Source organism: Macrotis lagotis, chromosome 2, assembly GCF_037893015.1.
Source record: "Macrotis lagotis isolate mMagLag1 chromosome 2, bilby.v1.9.chrom.fasta, whole genome shotgun sequence".
NCBI lineage: Eukaryota > Metazoa > Chordata > Mammalia > Peramelemorphia > Peramelidae > Macrotis > Macrotis lagotis.
The window spans coordinates 156,090,278-156,112,068 of record NC_133659.1 but is presented as its reverse complement, the minus strand read 5'-3'; the positions used below and the strand labels follow the sequence as shown (position 1 = coordinate 156,112,068).

The 21,791-nt window shown below is 36.2% G+C and overlaps 1 protein-coding gene across 1 annotated transcript in view; it reads right to left on the bottom strand.

The window, feature by feature from the left end:
- Positions 1 to 21,791, bottom strand: part of CAPN9 (calpain 9) — a 66,940-nt gene that overhangs the window by 10,624 nt on the left and 34,525 nt on the right. The window contains exons 7-16 of the mRNA XM_074223040.1: positions 17,511 to 17,596; positions 15,198 to 15,275; positions 13,292 to 13,452; positions 11,075 to 11,232; positions 9,514 to 9,722; positions 5,748 to 5,784; positions 4,955 to 5,035; positions 2,260 to 2,317; positions 1,971 to 2,035; positions 832 to 900 (exon numbers count right to left, since the gene is read on the bottom strand). Of these exons, the coding sequence (XP_074079141.1) occupies positions 832 to 900; positions 1,971 to 2,035; positions 2,260 to 2,317; positions 4,955 to 5,035; positions 5,748 to 5,784; positions 9,514 to 9,722; positions 11,075 to 11,232; positions 13,292 to 13,452; positions 15,198 to 15,275; positions 17,511 to 17,596 (1,002 nt within the window). The remainder of the gene's footprint in view (positions 1 to 831; positions 901 to 1,970; positions 2,036 to 2,259; positions 2,318 to 4,954; positions 5,036 to 5,747; positions 5,785 to 9,513; positions 9,723 to 11,074; positions 11,233 to 13,291; positions 13,453 to 15,197; positions 15,276 to 17,510; positions 17,597 to 21,791) is intronic.

Sequence of the window (21,791 nt, the reverse complement as noted above, 5' to 3'; positions counted from 1 at the left end):
CAAATTCAGAATGCTTTCTGCTGTACCATGTTACCTCCCTTCCCTTGAGGCCACTAGTGAAGGAAAACTCTTTATTTTCTGAGATCACCCATTGCATTTTGAGATTGTTCTAATTGCTAGAAAATATTTGCTTTTGTTTTGCCATGTCCAACTCTTCACAATACCATTTAGAGTTTTCTTGGTAAAAACATTGAAGTGTTTTGCCATTTATTTCTCCAGTTAATTTTATAGATGAGGAAAATGAGGCAAACAGAGTTAAGTAATTTACCTAGCTAGTAAGTGTCTGAAAGTAGATTAGAATTCAGAAAGATGTATTTTACTGACTCTAGTTTTGGTGCTCTATCCATTGAACCACCTGGCTGCTCTGAGTGTTTGCTTACATTGAACCAAAATCCTCTTCTCTACAACAGGAGATAGACTTTTGGTTCTTTCAAAGATGGCTCCCAACTGGTACCATTCATCATATTCCCTGGGAGATTATCAATTCCCTTTTCTTGATGTAGGTAGGGGTACAATTTAGATAGGGATAAGGAAGAGAAAAAAATTTGAGAGTATGTTGATATCCTTATAGAATTAACAATTGAACAATTTTCTTTAGGAGGAGATTACCCTTGCTGCCATCTTTATAAGGGATGGCACCCTGGTAAACTACCATAACGAGAATTTCTTCAAAGTAAATGAATTTTGTTATAATTTAATTTCTATAACAATTCAAAGAGGCTATTTGGCCTCTTTAAATATACCATTTGCTTCAACTACAGTGGGGAAGTAAAACACCAGACCAGATAGTGAGGTACCACAAAACCACACAGCAATGGGGGGTTTACATACTATCCATGTTTTCAGTTTATCCCAGAACATTTTGAATTCGTTGAACTCCAGTTTTCCATTGCCATTGGTCTAAATGTTACAGCATGTGTCAAGAAAGAATATGAGCAGAGATCAAGAAGTCAGAGGGTTCTGGTGGAATTTCAGATCTGGAATCTATTTAGAAAAGAATGGTGTGTATGGGGGGGAAGGGCACTCCTCTGTGGAAACCCAGGGTGAAAAAAATTAAGAGTCCTTGAGGTTATCATTAAAAGTATCAGAAGAGAGCCTTAAAAAGCTTAAAAAGTCCTCATAAATAGGAAAAAGAACACTTTGTCCTTTTAAAATTATTCTTACCAGAGATATACAGTAGCAAAAGTGGGTAATATGAAAACAAAGATGTCATTAGAATTTTATTATAAAACATTCTCCCCCTTCTCCAGGCACATTTCTATTCTCTTTCTGTCCTCTTCCAGGTACTTTTTAAATTGGTATTCTTTTATTTTAGTTTTTTTTCTTGTAAGGCAATGGGGTTAAGTGGTTTGCCCAAGGCCGCACAGCTAGGTAATTATTAAGTGTCTGAGCCTGGATTTGAACTCAGGTACTCCTGATTCCAGCACCGGTGCTCTATCCACTGTGCCACCTAGCTGCCCCTTTAAATTGATATTCTTTAAGAACAGAGAAATAACCATATGGGTCATGTGTTTGATATGACCTCATTTAAGGATATAACCTCATTTAGAGACCTAGGTCCTAGCAGGGATCCCCATCAAGCTACTTATATTTTTACATATCCCTATAAGTATTTCTGGTTACTCATTGGTACAAAATTCTTTCATATGGCTTTATTTTTATTTCTGGTGGATGGTAGAGGATTTTGCTTGTGCCTTGGGGAGAGAGTTCAGAAAAGGGAAAAGAAGGTCCTCATAGTATCTGAAGCTGCAACACATTCTAGAGATCATTTAGTCACTTTACATATGGAAAAGTGTTCTAGAGAGGTTTCTGACACTCATATGGGAATTGTAAATATCAGGCCCAGGGCTCCTCTGACCCCAAACTCACTACTTTTCCCAATGTCTACCATTGTCTTTTTGTACCTAAAGGGCTAGGAAGGGGTTTGGGGACAAGAACACTGATTTCTATGCATGTATTTAAAAGGATACATCCATTAGAGAAATGATGTTTTTGCAGGAAATGAGGCTTAGTTTCTTGAACTTAATATTCTTTTCTGCAATCACACAAAAAACAGAAATGACAATAAAATCCCCCACTCAGTCCTCAAATTATGAAACATCTGGCATCTAAAAAATCTGTGTAAAATCTCAGCCTGGATAAAAGGACACAATGAAAATAAAGGTCATACTAAGAAATATAATAGAAAAAATGGCACAATGATGAATATTCCTCTACTACTTGTATCCTGGACTCAAAGAGATTGGTTTGGACACTTACTTTTTTGTAGCACATTATTCAAAATATATTCCAGTTCCTCTGCTGTTACCTCCATGTCCTAGTGAAAATAGGGACAATCATTTTTTCCAGTCCTTAATATCTTTGTTTAAATAAAAGAGATTTCCCAGGATGTCAAATTATTAAGCCAAGTTCTACATACTCCTGGTGAAAGGATTAGGCTTTCAGCACTTTGTACTCCCCTGATCTCATCATTCTTTATAATATTAAATGTCTTTGAAAGAGGACCAACCCAAGACAAAATTAAGTAATACTCCTTAGAATTCATAGGGACTTCAGAGGTTCATCTGATTCAACTCATTTATTTATTCAATGATGAAAACTAGGCCTAGAGTGATAAATGATAAATTTTCATCATGAATTAAAAAAATGATGACAGTATTTTCCTTTGCAATTTTATATATTTTAATTCATGCAATACTAGCTGTTCCCCCTTCCCCAACCAAACCAAAATAAACCAACCCCCCCCCCCAACAACAACAACCTCCCCCCCCCACCCAGTCTCATTTGTGTCTGAAGTTCTACTATTGTGATTCACTCTTTTGGATTAAGGCATTAACCTCTACAGCCATACCTTCTACTTTCAGAATGAATTATAATTTTCAAAGTGATTTTACATATTTAAGTCATTTGATTTTTAAGACAACCCTAAGAAGAGGGCAATGCTGGTATTGCTTTCCCCATTTTATAGAGAAATGGGTTAAGGGCCTTATTCAAACGTGAGACTAGACTCTAGGTCTTTTGACTCTAATTTTATTGTTCTTTCCATTAAACCAGAGATACTCCTATATTTTAAAATACCTCCTTTGGGAGGTATCAAATCAAATAGTTACTAATCATTAACATTTAGTATAAATTGCTTGGTCGGTCACTAGCATCACCATCATAGGTAGTTGAGAAGATGATATTCTCAACTGAGAGCCTGGGGAATGGACATAGAAGAAGATCAATGAGATATTATATCTTTCATGATAGTAATGTGTATGACTCTAACAGCAACATGGGGGCGATGATCAACCTTGATGAACTTGCTCATTCCATCAGTGCAACAATCAGGGACAATTTGGGGCTGTCTGCAATGGAGAATACCATCTGTATCCAGAGAAATAACTGTGGAGTTTGAAAAATCACCAAAGACTATTACTTTAAATTTAGGGGGAAAAAACTAATATCTTATTGTCTGATCTTGCTATCTCTTATACTTTATGTTTCTTCCTTAAGAATATGATTTCTCTCTCATCATATTCAATGTATACCATGGAAACAATGTAAAGACTGACAAATTGCCTTCTGTGGGGAATAGGGGGAGGGAAGTAAGATTAGGGGAAAAATTGTAAAACTCAAAATAAATAAAATCTTTAATTTAAAAAAAAGAAAATAACGTGTATGCATATGGGTGGGTTATGAGTCACCAATACCCATTATGAGGGCACAAAGTAAGTGGAAGAGAATTGGCATCAGAAGGGAGAAAAGCAGATACAAAAAAGGACACAAAAAGGCAAATAGTAACCTCTTCATTTGTATGACCTTGCAGCCTTTACAAGATTCTGAAGTGTGCTTAAAAATGTGCTTTAAAAATGACTAAAATAATCCTGAGTACAATTGAATATTTAATATTTTCATTGCTTTGTTAATTCTTAGAAATTTGACAGTACCATAAAGTTTTTCTTTTTGAATTTGACTAAGCCTTAGTCCAAATTTTGGTATTAAATAATTGCAAGACATAATTTTAGCCTTTTAGAACAAAGAGGGAATAGGCCATGGTCTCCTACTTTATCTGGAGCTATCTCCAATAGTTCTGATCTATATTTTGCTACTGGACCCAAACAGCTCTGAGGAGAAAAAGAGGCTAGTGACTTTGCACAGCACCCCCTCACTCAAATCCAATTCATATGCATTTCATGGTATCATCTCCCTGATATCATGGTCTTCTTCCAGAACAAAGGACAATAATAATAGAGTCTCCTCTAATATATCAAATATACAACCTACAGTCTACATGTGACCACCAACAATCCAGAGTGCAGCCCAAACCAGATTAAAACATCATTGGAAAATATTTAACAAAATAATTGGTTGGTTAGTTGGTTGGTTGTTGTCCTTCATTCTCAAAGAATTTCAAAATGATATCATTATTTTTGGAATCAAGATAAGTGTGTCTGACTGTGGCTGATCAAATCAATACCAATTTGGAATGCTCTACCACAGGTTAGGCCTAAATAGTCCACAAGAAAAAAACATAAAAATAAAATACAATAAAAATATAGATAACATTACATTTTAAAATTTAGTTAATTAGTGGCCCATAGGGATCTTTATGTTCAAATTAGTGGCCATGACTTCTATTTGAGTTTGATACTACTCTAAAACATGAGCCCTCCAAATGATAGCTCCATGTAAGTGGCCACCTGGTCATCCATCTCAGTGCCTGTTTTTATAAGTTTCATTAAACTCTATAATCTTCCTGTCAAAGTTCAGGTTAACAAACTGCATTTTTACCATTTAATTTCCTGAGAAGACTAGGAAGGAAAGGCAAAATGTTCTTCTCCAAATCTTCCAAGTTAAAGGCAGAGCAAAAAATAAAAGTGACCCAACCTCATAAATCCCTTTCCCAAGTTAGAAGTCTAAAAGATGTATTAGTTTCACTTGAATTCAAATTATATTTTTTCTCTTTTACCTCTCCTGAGATCTGTTCAAACAGTGCCCGGAACTGTTTATCTTCCTTGTTTTCTTGGTCAGGTGAAGTTGGTTTAGATGGCTAGAGATAAAAAAAGGTATATTCCAAAATTTAGGAAAAATATGTTTGAAATACTTTGCATGGAAAGAATTCATTCTGAGTTGCCCAGAGTAGGGCTACTGAATAAACCAGCTGATGTTCTAATACATTCCAGCTGTTTCCAAATGTACCTATGGTGGGGGAAGGGATGGTGGTGTTAGGATGGAGGCGGAAAAGTCAATTCAGACTAAAGTTTCAGGTGCACTGCTAATATAAATGGAAAATATTGGAAGAGCAGTTTTAGTATTGTGTGATAGGACTTCTCTGAAACCCCAGGGATCTCTTTCAAGGACCCTGGTTATTAAATTCTTTGGGGTTAAAAGAAAGAAGCTCAAAATGTGGGAGCAATGTAAATTTGACATGACCTTCCTTCAACTCCAATAAGAGGCTTGAAACCATTAAAGAAACTAAGAAAGAAGGAAGCAACCTGATAAAATTTAAAAGTGGCAGGGGGAAACAGAAATGAAGCTCAGAGTGACTTTGTGATTTGCTAGTGGCCACACAACCATTAAAAGTCGGGGGAAGATTGAAATTCAAGATTTCCTGATTCCAGATCTGATGCTCTTCTCGTGACACTATATTGAGTATTAAAATATTAGTCAGTTATAAGTTAAAAGTCATAATAATTTCCTCAACCCCATTATCAACTAAGTTCTAGAATTCCTAAAAAGCACATACTACTTTAAAGACTTACCTCTGGAAGGGCAATATCCACATTTTCACCAATTTCCCTGTGGGATTAGAAAACACTGGACTCAATTATAACCCATTGCAATAGTTAACTCTGCTCTATCATACCTCCTTTAGCTTTGAGACCCACTGAGAAAGTCCCTCTTCCTTGAAAACATTTGTCATCTTATTCAATCTTTGAATACTCTGGAAGGAGAGAGGCTAAGAGTTCTATAGACTGGTTTTGGGCCAAAAGGCTCTTGTTTGTATCTTTCCTTTATATAATTCTTTAGAATTTAAAAATTACCTTAATATTCATGTTCTCATTTAGTCTTTATAACAGTTGTGAAGTTATCAGAATGGTTCTAATGATTCCAATTTATCTAATGAGGAAATAGTTCTGAAGAGATGAAGTGATTTGCCTGTAGTCATACAGCTAGTTGAGGTGGAACTGATCTCTAAGTCCTTTTTCAGTGATCTTTCCACTGTACCATAATCATGGGCATAGCTATGGCCCAAGTAATTTTTGGAAGTGGATTCTAGAGGGCAGTGGACTAATCTGAATGTCATATTCTTCCAGTTTGAGATTTGGCTACTTCAAGAAGGGATTTGTGGGAAATGTTTATCATACTAAACTTCTAACGTTTCATAAGAACTTCTGAATGGGATATTGGAATGAGTCAGAAGACCTAGAGCCCTGATGTGAATTTTAGTGGCCATGTGACTATCAATATTTCTCTGAGGCTCAATTTTCTCATCTATCAAAATGGGCATAATACTATATTTGTCTAATATCAAAGAGTCATTTTGAAGAAAATTTATTTGCAAAATGTAAAGTGATACATAAAAATATGTCATGATTATTCACATACCAAAAACAACAATAGTACAACAGAAAACCTTGATTCTTATCATTCATCACTTGGTGACCCTTGCTAAGTTAATTCATCTGCTTCAAGTTTCCTTCTTTGTAAATGAAAGGGTTCTACTACATAACTTAGCTTAGCTTATTTAGCTTATTTTTTTGAGGGCTAATAAACTAGAGTCTGAGCAGAGAACACATATTCACACACACACATATACACAAACATATACATGAGCTCTCTGTTTCTCTCTGTGTAGATATCTCTCCTCTGTTTCTCTCTGTCTTTGTCTCTCTCTTTGTCTCTTTCTCTGGTTCTGTATGTGTATATCTCTATCTCTGTGATTGTCTCTGCCTCTCTCCATCTTGTATATTATTCTCCATCTCTATCAGTCTCTCACCATTCCATAGAGATAAAATATCAATCTCTATAATACCATGGAAAATATGAAGAAAGAAGACTATAGATGAGTTAATTTTCAAATGAATAACACTAAGGGGATCCTTTCCCAAATTTTTGCTTAGCTCTCTCAAATTTCTAGCTAAGCTATCAGAGGCAGATAGCAATATGGATAGCCTATCCCTAGGCTATGGAAGTGATTCAGAGTGTAGACTTTATAATAGGCTAAGCTGAATTAGTTGATGATGAGAGTGAAAATGGAGTTAGATTTGCCAAATATAAGCAATGCAAGAATTGAAGGGCAGTGAGCAATAGGAGTCTTCTAGTTACACACTGATTTATAGTAATTAAAAAGTAATCTGAGAAGTCCTTGCATAAAGCACCTGTGAATATAGTCTAAGACTTTAATATTCAGTGGGCATAATAAAGGGAAGAGGAATAGACTGTAATTCACTAAATATTTCTTTACCATTAAAGGCTTTTAAAGTTAGGGCATGTATGTTTTCTATTAAATTCATAAAGTAAACAATCATAACATCAATATACACCATAAGAAACCCTCTTGAGTGTCACTTTCAAATATCCATAAGGGACTTCACTCACTTGATGTTTATGGGCATTTTATTGTGCCCATGATTCTCTGGAATGTAGTCAACTGGGAATAAAACTGACTTCTATACTACATTATTTATTTGATTAAAATTTTGGAATCATAGCTCTAGTTTTAGGATCATAGGATTTAGCATCAGAAATTATTTTGTATTAACAGCAGCTGAAATTTATATAGTAATTAGCATCTATTACCCAATTTGGCCCTTCAAACTAATCTATGATGTAGTTACTTAGGTATGATTATGCCCACTTTACAGGTGATGAAATTGATATTCAGAGAAATTTAATGATCTGACATTGGGTATTCAAGCCACAGGCAGCCTGGAGTAATGGAGAGCTGACCTTAGACTGAGGATGGTCTGTATATTCGGGTCTTGTTCCCAATACATAATAGACAAGTCATTTAATTTCTCAGTGCTCTAGGCATCTTTCTAAGACTAAGAATTTCAAAGAAAGTGTTGACCTGCACTGGTAGAGGGAATTTTTGCATCTTATTGATCCCTCCACCATTGAAATCTCAGGTCCAGCTTCTCCTTGCTATTGACCAACCAGTATGTGTTAGAGGCAGAATTCAAGCCCAGATCCTCACCTACTCTAAAATCTGACACTGTTTTCATGACACTAAAACATAACTTATGGTACAGATGAGGAAACAGACTTGGACTTTCCCCAAGATCACACAGTGTATTGAAGTCCTATGGTGTTTGAGCACTAGTTCTAAAACTTTATGAACAGTGTGACTGAAGACAAACTATTTCCCTTCTATGAAACTTGGGCTCTACATCTATAAAACTGGGAGAAGACACTTGTCTAGCCTACCTCAGAGAATTGTTTGTGAGGATAAAATGAGATAAACTATGACAAGAGCCTTGTAAACTACAAATATCAGTTATTGTCATTATCAATCTAGGTCACAATGGTGAGTGGTCAAAATGGGAAGTTCCTCTATCTTGGCAGAGATATTAGAATAATTTGCCATTATAGTAAGTAACTGAGGCTGGATTTGAACTCGTGAAAATGAATCTTCCTGATTCTAAGCCCAATGCTCAATGATATAACTTCCTAAAGATTAGAAAGAGTAGTAGTAGTTTTAAATTCTGCAGACCTGGATTCAAATCCTACCTCTTTAATTTGCTTTGGGCAAGTCATTTGGGTCTCAGTTTCCTCATGTATAAAATGAGCAAGTTGGACTAAATGGCCCAGGTCACATGGTCAATATATAAAATAGCTAACACTTACTATAGCTATAAATTATGTAATACTTTAAAGTTTATAGAGCACTGCATATAGTAATAACTATTATTTTTATTGTACTTTAATCATGTCATCTTGTGTAATCCAATATATATCAGAAAAGAATGTGAACCCTGGCACTATCTGATTCCAAGGCCAGCTCTGTATATCCATTATAGAGGCTGATTCTCAATAATTAGTTCAGTTAGGGAACTATGAAAAAGTTATTAATCGAGCTTTCAAATGGATTATCTTTAAAAGTTAATTCAAGGACCTCTTTCCTGCCTGCCTGCCCCAAGCATGTTTTGAACTTCTTGTTCCCAATGTATAAGCTGCTATTTATGATTTTTATTGCAATGATCATCATCATCAGTACAGTTCAATCGTTTTTCACTCATATCAGACTCTTTGTGATCCCATTTGGGGCTTTCTTGGCAGAGATAATGGGATACTTTGCCATTTCCTTCTACAGCTCATTTTATAGAAGAGGAACTGAGGCAAACAGGGTTAAGTGCTTTGACCTGGATCACACAGTAAGTGTCTGAGGTCAGATCTGAATCCATGAAGATGTGTTTTCCTGATTCCAAGCCCAGCACTCTATCCACTGTGCCATCTAGCTGCTTATGTCATCATCATCATCATCATCATCGTTATTATTATTATTATTATTATTATTATACTCACTGGGTAATGGCCTTCTTCTCTGAAAATATTCGAAGACAGAAATTGGCTTCCTGGTGTGGCTCAAAAGTTGTAGGAATCAGGATATATTCTCCAGGGGGCAGCTTGAATCTCTCAGAAACTTCTCTTAGGTTAATGTATGTTTTACTCCTGGCCTGAGAAGCATGGTACCTGAAAAAATCCTTGGTGAGATGCTCATCTTTGGCAGGACTCTAAAATGGAATTCAGAAAGGGGAGTTTGCTTAAAGGATAGCACTAGGTTTCATTTTTGTGATACATGGTTTATGATTCTGAATCCTTCCTCCAAAAAAAGTCACCCCCCAACTCCATTTAGAATGCTTTGTAACCCTACAGAGCAGATTTTCTACTCATAGATTCCCCCATATCAGCTCCAGGGCTAGTTCCATGTCACAGATTTTGATTTCTTGGCCCTTTTCATTGTTTCCCCTTTATTGGAGCAAAAGACCTTTTCAAACTTCTCTTTCCTACCTTCCAAAGCTTGTCTATCATTTAGTCACTCAATCAACAATCCATAATATTTATTAAACTCTTACTTTGTTCTAGGCATTGTACAAAGTGATCAGGGTTTAGAGAAGGGTGAAAACATTCCCTGCTCAAGGAATTCAGATTCTAAGAACTTAATGAAAATGGCTAGGTTCTGCCTCTAATGAGATAGCAGTGAGGTGATGTCTGACTTTTGTGAAATATCCTAGGTAAACTAATCTTCATTAGAAATTAAAGGAAAGTCACCAACAAATAAGAATCACAGATACTCCTATCAACCTGCAAGGAGGCCCTTGCAGAGTAAGGAGGGATCTGAAGCTTATTCTTTGGGAATCATAGCTCCAAAAGTTGTTACATCTCATTTATTTACATCTAAATACATATTGTCACATATTGTCACATATTACTTCATTGCCTAGGTTAATTACTGTACTGGTCCAAATATAGTCCACCCCAAAATATAGTATGCAGTCCTAAAATTTATTTTTTAAAGGAAAAAGCATGCAGGTATATTCTGGATCAATGTGTAAAAAGTAAAGTAAATTTAAAAATGAGTAAAAGCTTCATTTATCTTTCATCAGATGTCTTCTCCAATAACAAAATATCAAATTATAGTTTATAGTTAGCAGTTTTATTTTATACATTACGGGAAAACTGAGAAAAAGCTATGATATCAGATCCAGATTTAGGATTTGGGAAAGTAGAGAGAACAGTCTCTTTGGGGCTCCACAAGAGTAAATAATGAAATAAATTTGTGTTAAGCTTTTCCTCTAAGGAATTTAAAGCAATTTTGTTCAGTCTTTTCCATCCACCCACTTCCCCAATAACACATTTAGTTCCTTAGACCTGTTTGTTGGATAATGTGTACCTAGTAAATAGCAAGTCATATGTGAAGATCCATTTGGATAAAATTTCACTTTTTCAGAAGAATCATAATTTCATATTCTTCAACTCTGCAGATTGATTGTACCCTCCAAACCCAAGAAGACAGTGCCATTAGTTGCCATAACAACAACAATCATTCCCATAGGTCAATCTTTGGAACCTGAACGGAACATGCCTGGTAAATAGCATATCCAATAGTCAGCATATTGGCTCCAACTTTCTTGAGTTTCCTTCTGTCCTTTTGCATAAGGGCTACAATAAAAGTACATTCCTCTTGCCCATCATCTTTTTCAGTCAGAGACAATTTGATCTGGGGGTTGGTCCAGAAGGTGTCTGTCATTTGAAAGATATAAAAATTGTTTTCTCCTTTAGTAAAGCAAAAGAACAAAAAGTCCTAATAATATCATTTATTCCAGATCTGCCTCTATCTCCATTCTACTTGATCTCTATCTCACTTGGCAATGCCCTCTATTCTACTCTCTTGGCCCATTTCCTATGCTCCCCTCCAACATTCCACTTTGTGGGTCCTTTCAGTTCTTCCTTCTGGTGACCACCTTCCCAGCACTATTTGAAGTTCCACATACCTTCTGGCTCCAGTGTGCTACGCACCCTCTTCCCTTCTCTTCTTTCAGGCCCTTTCCAAGGCAATTAACCAATACATGAACAAGACTTTATTAAGCACCTACTGTGTGCCAGCCACTGGGTCAGGTACTAGGAATGCAGACAAAAATAAAACTGTCTCTGTCCTTAAGGAGCTTACAATCTATCAGGTAAAGTATATAAGCAGGGGAATACATACATACATACATACATGTATATATATATATATATATATTTATTTGCTTCAGAGGAAGCAAATATAAGCATATGCATATACTTTACATATAAGCAAATTCAAAATTAAAACAAAATATTACAGAAGGAGGAGAGAAAGTACTAGCTTACAAGAGATGAATCAGAAGAAATCTTGTATAGGTGGTAAACACTTAAGTTGGGCTTAGAAACTAGGGCTTCTAAGGGGCAGCTTGGTGGCACAGTAGATGTAGGAGTGAGGAAATTTTTTTCTTCCAAAGGCCATTTGGATATTTATAACATCATTATTGGATCATATAAATTATCAACTTAAAAATTAGCCAGCTACATTTAATTAATTCATCCCTAAAAACCCCTTAGATTTATTGAATTTAAAGTCCCACCTGCTGTTGCCATGACTGGCCAGATCAAATGATTTCTTGGGCTTTATGGACATTCTCTGTCCCTGAAAGAGTGTTGCAGGGCTGGAGACAGGGAGATACCTCTTCCTTAGTTCAAATCTGACTCAGACACTTCCCAGATGTGTGACTCTGGGCAAATCACTTAACCTTGTTTGCCTTAGTTTTCTCTTCTGTCAGATGAGCTGGAGAAGGAAATAGCAAACCATTTCTAGTAATACTAATGTTTGTCCTTCGTTTCAAAGAAGATCATGACATCAGGAAGGTAATACCATGACAAGCATGTGAATTGGATTTGAGTGAGGGGTTGCTCACTTTCTTCTCCAAAGTCATCTGGGTCCAGTGGCCTGATTATGAATCAGTATGACTGGGGTTGTTCCTGGGTGTGAGGCAATCAGGTTAAGTGACTTGCCCAAGATCACATAGCTAGTAAGAGTGAAGTGTCTGAAGCTGAATTCAAAACCCTGTCCTCTTGACTACCAGGCTAGTGCTCTATCCCCAAATGGGGTGATGGAGAGTTAGACACTACTGATCAACAATATGAATTTATAAGAGGGTGAACAGGGAATACATCCCAGCTATTAGGTACTGCTAATGCAAAGACATGGAGTTTATCTAGAACCTAGTAAGTGAAAGACAGTAATGGGTAATCAGTCTACTAAGAGTACTAGATAATAAGCCTATTAAGAATCAGATTGTGAAGAACTTTAAGTACTGAATAGAGGAATGTGCATTTTATCCTTTGACCTAGAGGTAACAGGGACTAGCAATTTTGGAGTATAAGAAAGTAACATGGTCAGACGTGCTTTGGGAATATCAATTTGGCAACTGTGCCTTGGAAAGGAGGGATATTAGAGGCAGGAAATCAATTACATCTCCATTACAATAGTCCTGGTGAGAAATGATTGTCACCTAAAATGATTGTGGTATAATGGAAAGAAAAGGGTGGGAGAGAATCTTCTCTTGAATGGCTCTCTTCCATAATTATTCATCCAGGCTCAGATTCTTCTCATTTAATTGTAAATCCATGTTCTCTAGCTTCATGCTAACAGCCTCCCCCATGAGACTGGCTTCAGTTTTTGCCTTTCAGATGATCCCTTATGGTTCCCAGATGCCTTGGTCTCTGATATTATTTTAAAGGACTGAACCTCCAAAGGACAATAGGCAGGCAGACCACTGACCTAGGAAATTACGGCATCCTCCAGCCGTGGATCCCCGGACCCAGCTTCCTTGATGGATTGTCACTTCCCATTTGTGAAGGGCATCTTCTTCCAGGGCATCAGGAGTAAGGTTGCAGATCTCTACTTTGTCAAAGTGAACTTTGAAATCCTTAAAAGTCATCCTGAAAATAAAAGAAGCATTACCCACATTTCTTGTCTAGTGTTTGGCAGAGTTCCTGGACAATGATAATCCATCTCTAGGATGCATTAACTTCTTTTTTGTCTTTCTGCATCATCTAGGATGCTTACCACTCATTCTACACACCAAGAGTGGTCATGTAATCCACCAGACATCACACAATGAGAATTCTAAACTGATCTTTCACAAGCAATAACACCCAAGGGAGTGAACAAATGAGTACCATATTGGAGGTTTTATAAGTACTTAAGTGGAAAGGGGACAATAGAAACAAGAGGTGTTGCAAAAATATAAAATGTGTGGAACTTGTTTTATTTACCCTAGACTCACTCATAAATTACCATAAAGAAGGAAGATCTTTGGTTTAAAAAAAAATCCAGTTTTGGATTTTTCTTGATTCATGTGTCTCATTCTATTTATCTTTTTATTGCTTTCAACTAGTGTCCCAGGGGGTCTCTGGATACACTTATAAGCTCTTTGTTGAATTCCTGGATCATTCTGGAGGAAAAATGTTTCATGAATAATGCTGCCCTTAAAATATGAAAATTATACTGACCCGACCCCTAGTGGCAAGATATAATAGCTATTTGTATAGTAGTGATGGATTTACTTGATCAATCCACACTCTTTCAAGAAACCATCTTGTTATACAGGACTACTTTTACCAAAAGATTGGACAGAATACAGGGAAGGTATATTAATGAAATTTAGCATTTCTTTATGAAATACTAATTGAATTGTTTAGGTAATGAATTCACATCCTTGACTCTAATTACTATTGATTCTTAACCAAGATGGTTTATGTAGGTGACCGAGCCTACTTTAATGAATTAATAAAAACCCTTGTACAAGGAAAGAAACATTCAACTCCACTTTTGGGTTCAAGTCTCTCTTGATATTTGTCCTAAACTCTCCAAAATGCAGAGGAGGATGACCTTTTGAGTTTTTGCTCAGATTCAGTCAGCAGAACCTTACTCAGAAGCACTATAAGTATATAGTCTTTGGGTTTTTTTTTTTTTTTGGAGAAAACCACAGCAGCAACTAAAATAGCATAGAGCTATACAGTGGAAGAGACCTTAGACTTATCAATAATAATTAAGTGCCTACTATAATCAGCATAATGCAACGGGAAGAGCCCTAGATAAGGAAGCAAAGGACCTGAGTATGAATCCCAACAGTGTCACTCATCCATGTGACCTTGGGGAAGTCACTGAAGTTCTCTAAACTTTGGTTACCTTATCTATAAATGAAGGAATTTGGCCAAAAGATCTCTAAGATATGTATCTTCAAGGAGATTATAGTCTAATAATTTTAGGGCAAGTAGGTGTTTCTATGGCTTAGAGTAAGGAAGACCTGAGTTTGTAATCAATCTCTGACATGTTCTAACTGTTTGACTCTGGGAAAAATCACTTGACATCTATCTGCTTCAGTTTCCTCAACTGTAAAATGGGGACAGTTATGATCCTTTACTCCCAGGTTGTTGTGAGGGTAAAATGAGATAATATTTGTAAAATTTTTTTAAAAAAATTGTTAAACTGTTTGACAGTACCTGGTAAGCACTTAATAAATGCTTATTTTCTTCTCTCCTAGAAAGACATATATTCTAGTAGCTAATATAAATAGTTGTTGAATGAATGAGATTATGATGCATTCGCAGATGTGTAAACAATATCATCTTCCTTAATGATAGTAGGGATTGTTCAATAGCATTAGACATGGGTACTATACCAGAATTCTCCATCATCAAGAGCAGAATGGCATAGGCGTTTTTGCTCGGATGAATCAACAGAACTCCATTCACGGGAACTATGAGAAAATAAAGTTAGTCTTTAGGAAGAGCACCATCACCAAAATCTAAAAGAACATAGAATCATATGATGTTAGAGTTAGAGAGGATCATCTTTTCTATTTCCCCCAATTGATAAATTAGAAAACTGAGACCTACTGAATCTACGACTTGTTCAAGGCAATACAACTTATAAAATGGTCTAGTAGCTTGAATCTAAAATCCTATCTGCATGTAAATAGTTGTGATGATTATGCAGTCAATAAATTGGTTTAAAAACCATTGTTACTGTAGGTTGATTTCACTGAACACCAATAATGTACCATATTCTACAGAGACCATCCATTCACTCACCAGTTGAGTGATCAGAAGGAAACATCTCTAAGACAGCCAAAAGAAACTGATGAAGGAAAATCCTTTGGAACCATTTGAATTACCTTTACAATAGACAAAAGTTAGACATTATGGCTATTCAGACAAGTAGCCTGTATTGGATAGAGAACCAGATTCAGACCCACGAGATAGGTTCAAGTTCTTACTCAGAGTAGATGAGATAGGGTATCTATCATTTAACAACCAAGAATAAATGAGCAATTATTAATCCAAGTGCTTCATGTTACTATTTGCTATGTGAAACTGATTTTGAAAAATACCTTTTAAGGGGAAGCTAGTGGATATATTACTAGCCCTGGAGTCAGGAGGACCTGAGTTCAAATGTGGCCCCAGACATTAGTTGTGCAACCCTGGGCAAGTCATTTAAACCCAATTACTTTCAAAATTAAAGCTAAAAAAGAAAGAAAAGATAAAAATTTTTTAAAAAGCCATTAGTCATTTGGCATCATAATCTAAATGTGAGTCAGTCAGACTGCATGACTAAAACAGTAGAAAGAGCTATGCTCCAGTGATACAGTGGGCAGAGTACTGGGTTTGAAGTTAGGTCAGGTCAAATCTGACCTCAGATAGTTACTATATGACACTACAAGTTACTTAATCCTGTTTCCCTAAATTTCCTTATTTGTAAAATGAGTTGGAGAAGGAAATAACTAATATCTATTGTTCAGTCATGTCCAACTCTTTGTGACCCCATTTTGCCAAGAAAACCACAAATGGGGTCACAAAGAGTTGGACATGACTGAACAATAACAATTAAACATAAATCTTTTTTAATGAATATAAATGAGATTTAATTTTTCTATAAGATTATAATGATTTGAGGTTTTTTAATCTTTAAAATTTCATCCAAAAAATGATTTCTCTCATATTCTAAACTGAACCAGATCTCTGGTTTAGCATTTAGATACTGAGGAGGCATTAGTTATGAAAAAGAATAGATAAATAAGAAAATTGCTACAAAAATAAGATATGGCAAAGTATTTAAAATACAAGAATTATAGGTCATCATTGGCAGTCATTTACTTTGCTTTAATAGTTGTGAAGATAGACCAAAGATATTTGCAAAAAGACCTTGACTCCAGCTATTGTAACAACAAGATACTAACAACAAGATACTTTCCAGAGCTAAGACCCAGCCCAAACAAACTTTGTCCTGAGTTTGATATAGCGACAATTATTTGAACTCAATCTCTAGATGATCTTACAAAATGGAGTAAGTACCTTGAATTATATTAGTTAGATTATAATTAGTACCTTGAATTATATGGTATAGAACAGTACCAGGTGGACAAGCTCAGCCAAGTATCCATGTTCTAGTCATGAAGCCCTGCTATGAATCAATCCTCTTTGTCAGAGCTACTGCTTACTACTTAGCCTTAAGTGTTATCTCCCCATACTGCCTTGGATCCCCCGACTAGGGATGGGGTCCTGGCACATGTGTCTAGATCTCTTTGCTTGCAAGCCATTTCCTTCACTTTGAAATTAAACTTGTTTGATTCTTGACCCTCCTGTCTCTCAGTGTAGTGTTGGTTTGCTCCAGTTGACAATGAAAGAAGAATTTAAGTGCAAATGTCTTTGGGAGAGGTTAACATTAATTTAAGCTAATTCATACAAAAGTATAAATATTGTTATTAGATTTTCTGCTGGGATCAAGCTTTGATAGTGCAAAGAGAAATAGGCTCCTAAGTGGCAGAAGAGAAGAACTCATAAAAGGGAGAAAGAATACCCAGTCTGTAGATATTATGTACGCCACAGTTTCGTACAGGAAGGATCTACTGCCATTCATCCCAAGTATGTAACTGCTCCTTTGCCTAGCATCTTAAGTGTTGTTAGAAGCTCAAAATGAAACAGGGGATACTGACTTGTCACTCCAAGGACCATTCCATTCTACCTGGCCCCAAGGATTCCGCACTCTGATGAGTTCAATCTTTTGGCCTCGATAATTCACCTAAAGAGGTAATAGAGGTAATAGAGAGAAATGAAATTATAAAATAGTTTGAAAGCTTGAACATATTCATATATAGTACCAAAATCTTCCTTCCTTTCCATTGCTATAACTGCAGAGGGTGGGGAAGAAGGAATAGATGGTTTCCCCCAATCACTGCCCTCTGAGAGTGAGCCAGCATTGTTATTATGAAAGGACTCAAAAAAGAGACTGCAGGTAGAAAAGTTTATATAACAACCAAGGGGGAAAGTGCCAAAGGATTTTCAAGAATAGGGAGAACAGTCATGATAGCAACCAGAGAGGAGAGTATCTGCTTTGACCTTGCCATATTTTCTGACCATAGGTCCCTTGGACAAGAACTGATTCATTAGATAAATGGGGAAGAACCAGAAGTTAGAGGTATGGCCCAAGAGGAACAGAAAGAAGAAAAGAAAAAAAATTAAAACTGGAACTTTACCCCCAATACCACAAAGAGGGGTTCAATTGCCCCAAATCATAATCCCTCATTGGACAATAGTTCCTCCATAAGATATTAAGTGGAACAGTATTTGGTAACTGGTCTAGTGGAGGAAGCTCTTTTTTTTTGTTGTTCTTAGGGTGTATGTGTGTATATATGTGGGGAAGAGTACAATGGAAGTATGCCTTTGCTAAAATTTTTGGGTGGCCAGAGTCTGGGAGAAACTGTGGGTGTAGCCGAGAATTAGTCTATGAATATATTTTCATCTAATTCATTTTGTTGATTTTATGCTTATATGTATAGAAACATTGAAATAGCATACTCATCTGATTACTTAAGTGGTGGCCTCTGCTCACTTTTTGGTGAAGTCAGTAGATTAAGGGAGGAGTAGGGGAGGGTTTCCTTGTAGAAAAGGGGGAGTATTGTTTTGATTGTTTAAATGTATTCTAAACAACCGCCCCCTTAGACTAGGCCAATGAACAAACTTCTACCCACACTGGAAGGAATTGAGTTGGGGCTAGAGGTTATCAGTTCCCTGGCAGAAATAGAGGTCCCACTATTGGAACTTCCTAGGAACTCACTTCAGCAATGAGTAGGTGGATTACTTAGTACCTGGGTCTTATTGGAAATAGAATTAGGTTAGTAGTTAAAACAGTGTTCCCTAGCACTTCAATGTGTATTGGCATCTGTGCCATTCACCTCCATGAGCAAGGCTTAGATAGAAAAACTTTTGCTTTACCACTAAACTCGCTCAGTCTCCTGTTTAACTATCTAAAGGAACATTTATAGTCACACTTAAAGAAACCCTTTGGGCACCAAAGTTAAGTCATTGAAAAAACTCATCAAATGCTAAATAACCCTTGAAAGCTTCCAACCCCCAGTTGGAAGATTGAGTCACATTTTGAATAATATTGGCTTAAATCATCCCAGAGTGGCAATTTGAAACTATAATATAACCTCTATTTAGCTAAAAACCAACTAACTGAAACCCTCAGTCTTTGCTCTGTTTTTTTACCCCTTCAGCGAGAGTGGAATTGATCTTAGGAGAATAATGGCAAATGGCAAATGAACAAGTTGTTATGCAGTGTTCATTTTAAAGCTAACTTCCAGGAGATGTCTTAGTTCAATATCAGTTCAAGCCAGCAGCCCACACTGTCTAGAGCTACATATCTATTATTGGTACCATGACTACTGTTATTTAAAATGATAACCCTGAAGCATGCCAAGGTTCTGAATCATTAGGAAATATCCAGTTATATTTTCTATCCTATGATGCAGAAATATAGATGTTTTGAAAGATTTTCAACAATATATGGAAAGAAAAAGGGTTTGATGATATATTTGTAGGTAGATGATTCAATTGACCACAACATTCTATTCCTCAAATGGTTCAAATAATTGAGAATCACTGTAATAATAGGTAGCATTTAGATAATGCTTTAAAGTTTACAGAGCACTTTATATTCTAATTCAATCCTCACAACCACTTTGAGAGAGAGGTGCTGTAATTATTCTCATTTTACAGATGAAGCAATAGAGATTAGGAGAGAGTAAAATGCTTATCCAGCATCATAGAGCTAGTAAGTGTCTAAGGTAGGATTGAAACTCAGTTCTTCTGTACTCTAATACTCCATCCACTTTGCCACTGAGCATTCTTAATGTACTTAGAATCATAAATAATATCATCAATTTATAGTGAAATCTTTTTATATAAATTCATCATACTGGAATTTAATATAGTTTACAGAAGCACAACCACTGTTAGCTAGAGTTCCTCAACCTTTTCTAAGTGTGGCAAAAAGCAAATAGAACCCAGCAAAACTGTTGCTTCTCCTGACTGCAATATTTCCCTGTAGTTTGAAAAAAAAGGCTGCACTCTCTGGTTTTATCCTCTCCACTCATTCCCCTCATGTTTCTACTTTATTCTGAACAGGAAGAATCCCTGGGAAAGAAATGGCCTTGTATTTGTGATCACATCCTGCTTGCATCCCTCTCGTGTCTATACCTTCTGCTTCTTCTTAATATCTCTTCTCATTGCTCTTAGGAGTTCCACTGACCCAGGCTCATGATACTTCTCCTTCCCTGCCATTCCTGATGTGGAACAGCAAGTGGTGGGCATCATCTCTCATATAATAGTGAACTTCTTAAAGGTGGACAGAAAGGGTGACTTAGAAAGCAAAGAGAACAGCAACAAGATAAGGAAATGTCCTTTGGAATGAGATTTTTAAAGCTCTAATATGGGACTCTATCTATCTATAATCTACACACACACACTGACTTGATTTTTCAATATGCCACACTGCTTCTGATAACATATGTAAGTATACACACACATCCATAAATAGACACACATATATCTATATGTACATGTATATGTGTTTATGTGTGTATATACATGTATGTATATACATGTATTTGTTGTTGAGTCATTTTCATGTCCCCATTTGAGGTTTTTTTGCAAAGATACTAGAATGGTTTGCCATTTTCTTTTTCAGCTCATTTTACAGCTGAGAAAACTGGGGGAAACAGGGTTGAATGACTTGCTCAGGATCACAACAGCCAGTAAATTTATGAGGCCAGACTTGAATTCAGGAAAAGGAGTCTTCTTGACTCCAGTTCTGGCACTCTATTCACTATACCAGCTAGCTGCCATCCTACTATCTATCTATCTATCTATCTATCTATCTATCTATCTATTTGTCCATTCATCTGTAGATATATACCCATAAGTCAGGAATATCGAAGTTCTACCTCTAAACCAAATTGGTTTTGACTTGATGACTGAGTCAGTCATTCCTTACATCTTTCAGTAACCTTGGTAGCTCTAATAAGACTAGGAATTACAGCAGAGGTGTTGCTCCGCAAAATAGATAAAGAAAGCTCCATATTGGTCTGTGAATTTCTTATTCAGATAAAAGAAATAATAGTTTCAGAAGAAAGAAAGGAAGGAAGGAAGAGAGGAAGGAAGGTAAGAAAGAAAGAAAGAAAGAAAGAAAGAAAGAAAGAAAGAAAGAAAGAGAAAGGAAGGAAGGAAGGAAGGAAGGAAGGAAGGAAAGGAAAAGAAAAGAAAAGAAAAGAAAAGAAAAGAAAAGAAAAGAAAAGAAAAGAAAAGAAAAGAAAAGAAAAGAAAAGAAAAGAAAAGAAAAGAATGCAATTAATGGGTAGCTAAGTTGTACAGTAGACAGAGTGTCAAATGAGGAAGACTCATTTTCCTAGTTCAAATCTGACTTCAAACATTTCCTAGCTATGTGATCCCAAGCAGGTCACTTAACCTTTGTCTGCCTTGATTTCTTTAACTATAAAATGGGGATAAAAGCATCTATTTCACGGAGTTGTTGTGAAGATCAAATGAGCTAATAACTGTGTGGTGCTTAGCAGTGTCTGGTACCCAGTAGGTACTTAATAAAGACTTGTTTCTTCTCTCTTCTTTTTTTTCACTCTTCCTTTCTCCACTTTCTCCAGAAGTAGAAGTGCCAATTTAGAACATGCTGCCAACAACATGGGTAACAGAAGAATAAAAAGTCTGCATTATATAAACTGGATAATTAATCCCTGAGTAATTGAGTTGGCTAGATAAAAGAAGTTTCAAATGAGGAAAGGTGTACATCTGATCTTCAAATACTGAAAATGAAGAAGAGACTGAAGCTATTGTTGGACCCCTTTCCTTCCTTTCTTATCTTCCCTTCTTTTAATCCTCTTTCTCAAATGCTCTCTAGGTGCTCAATAAGCTCAGTTTGAATT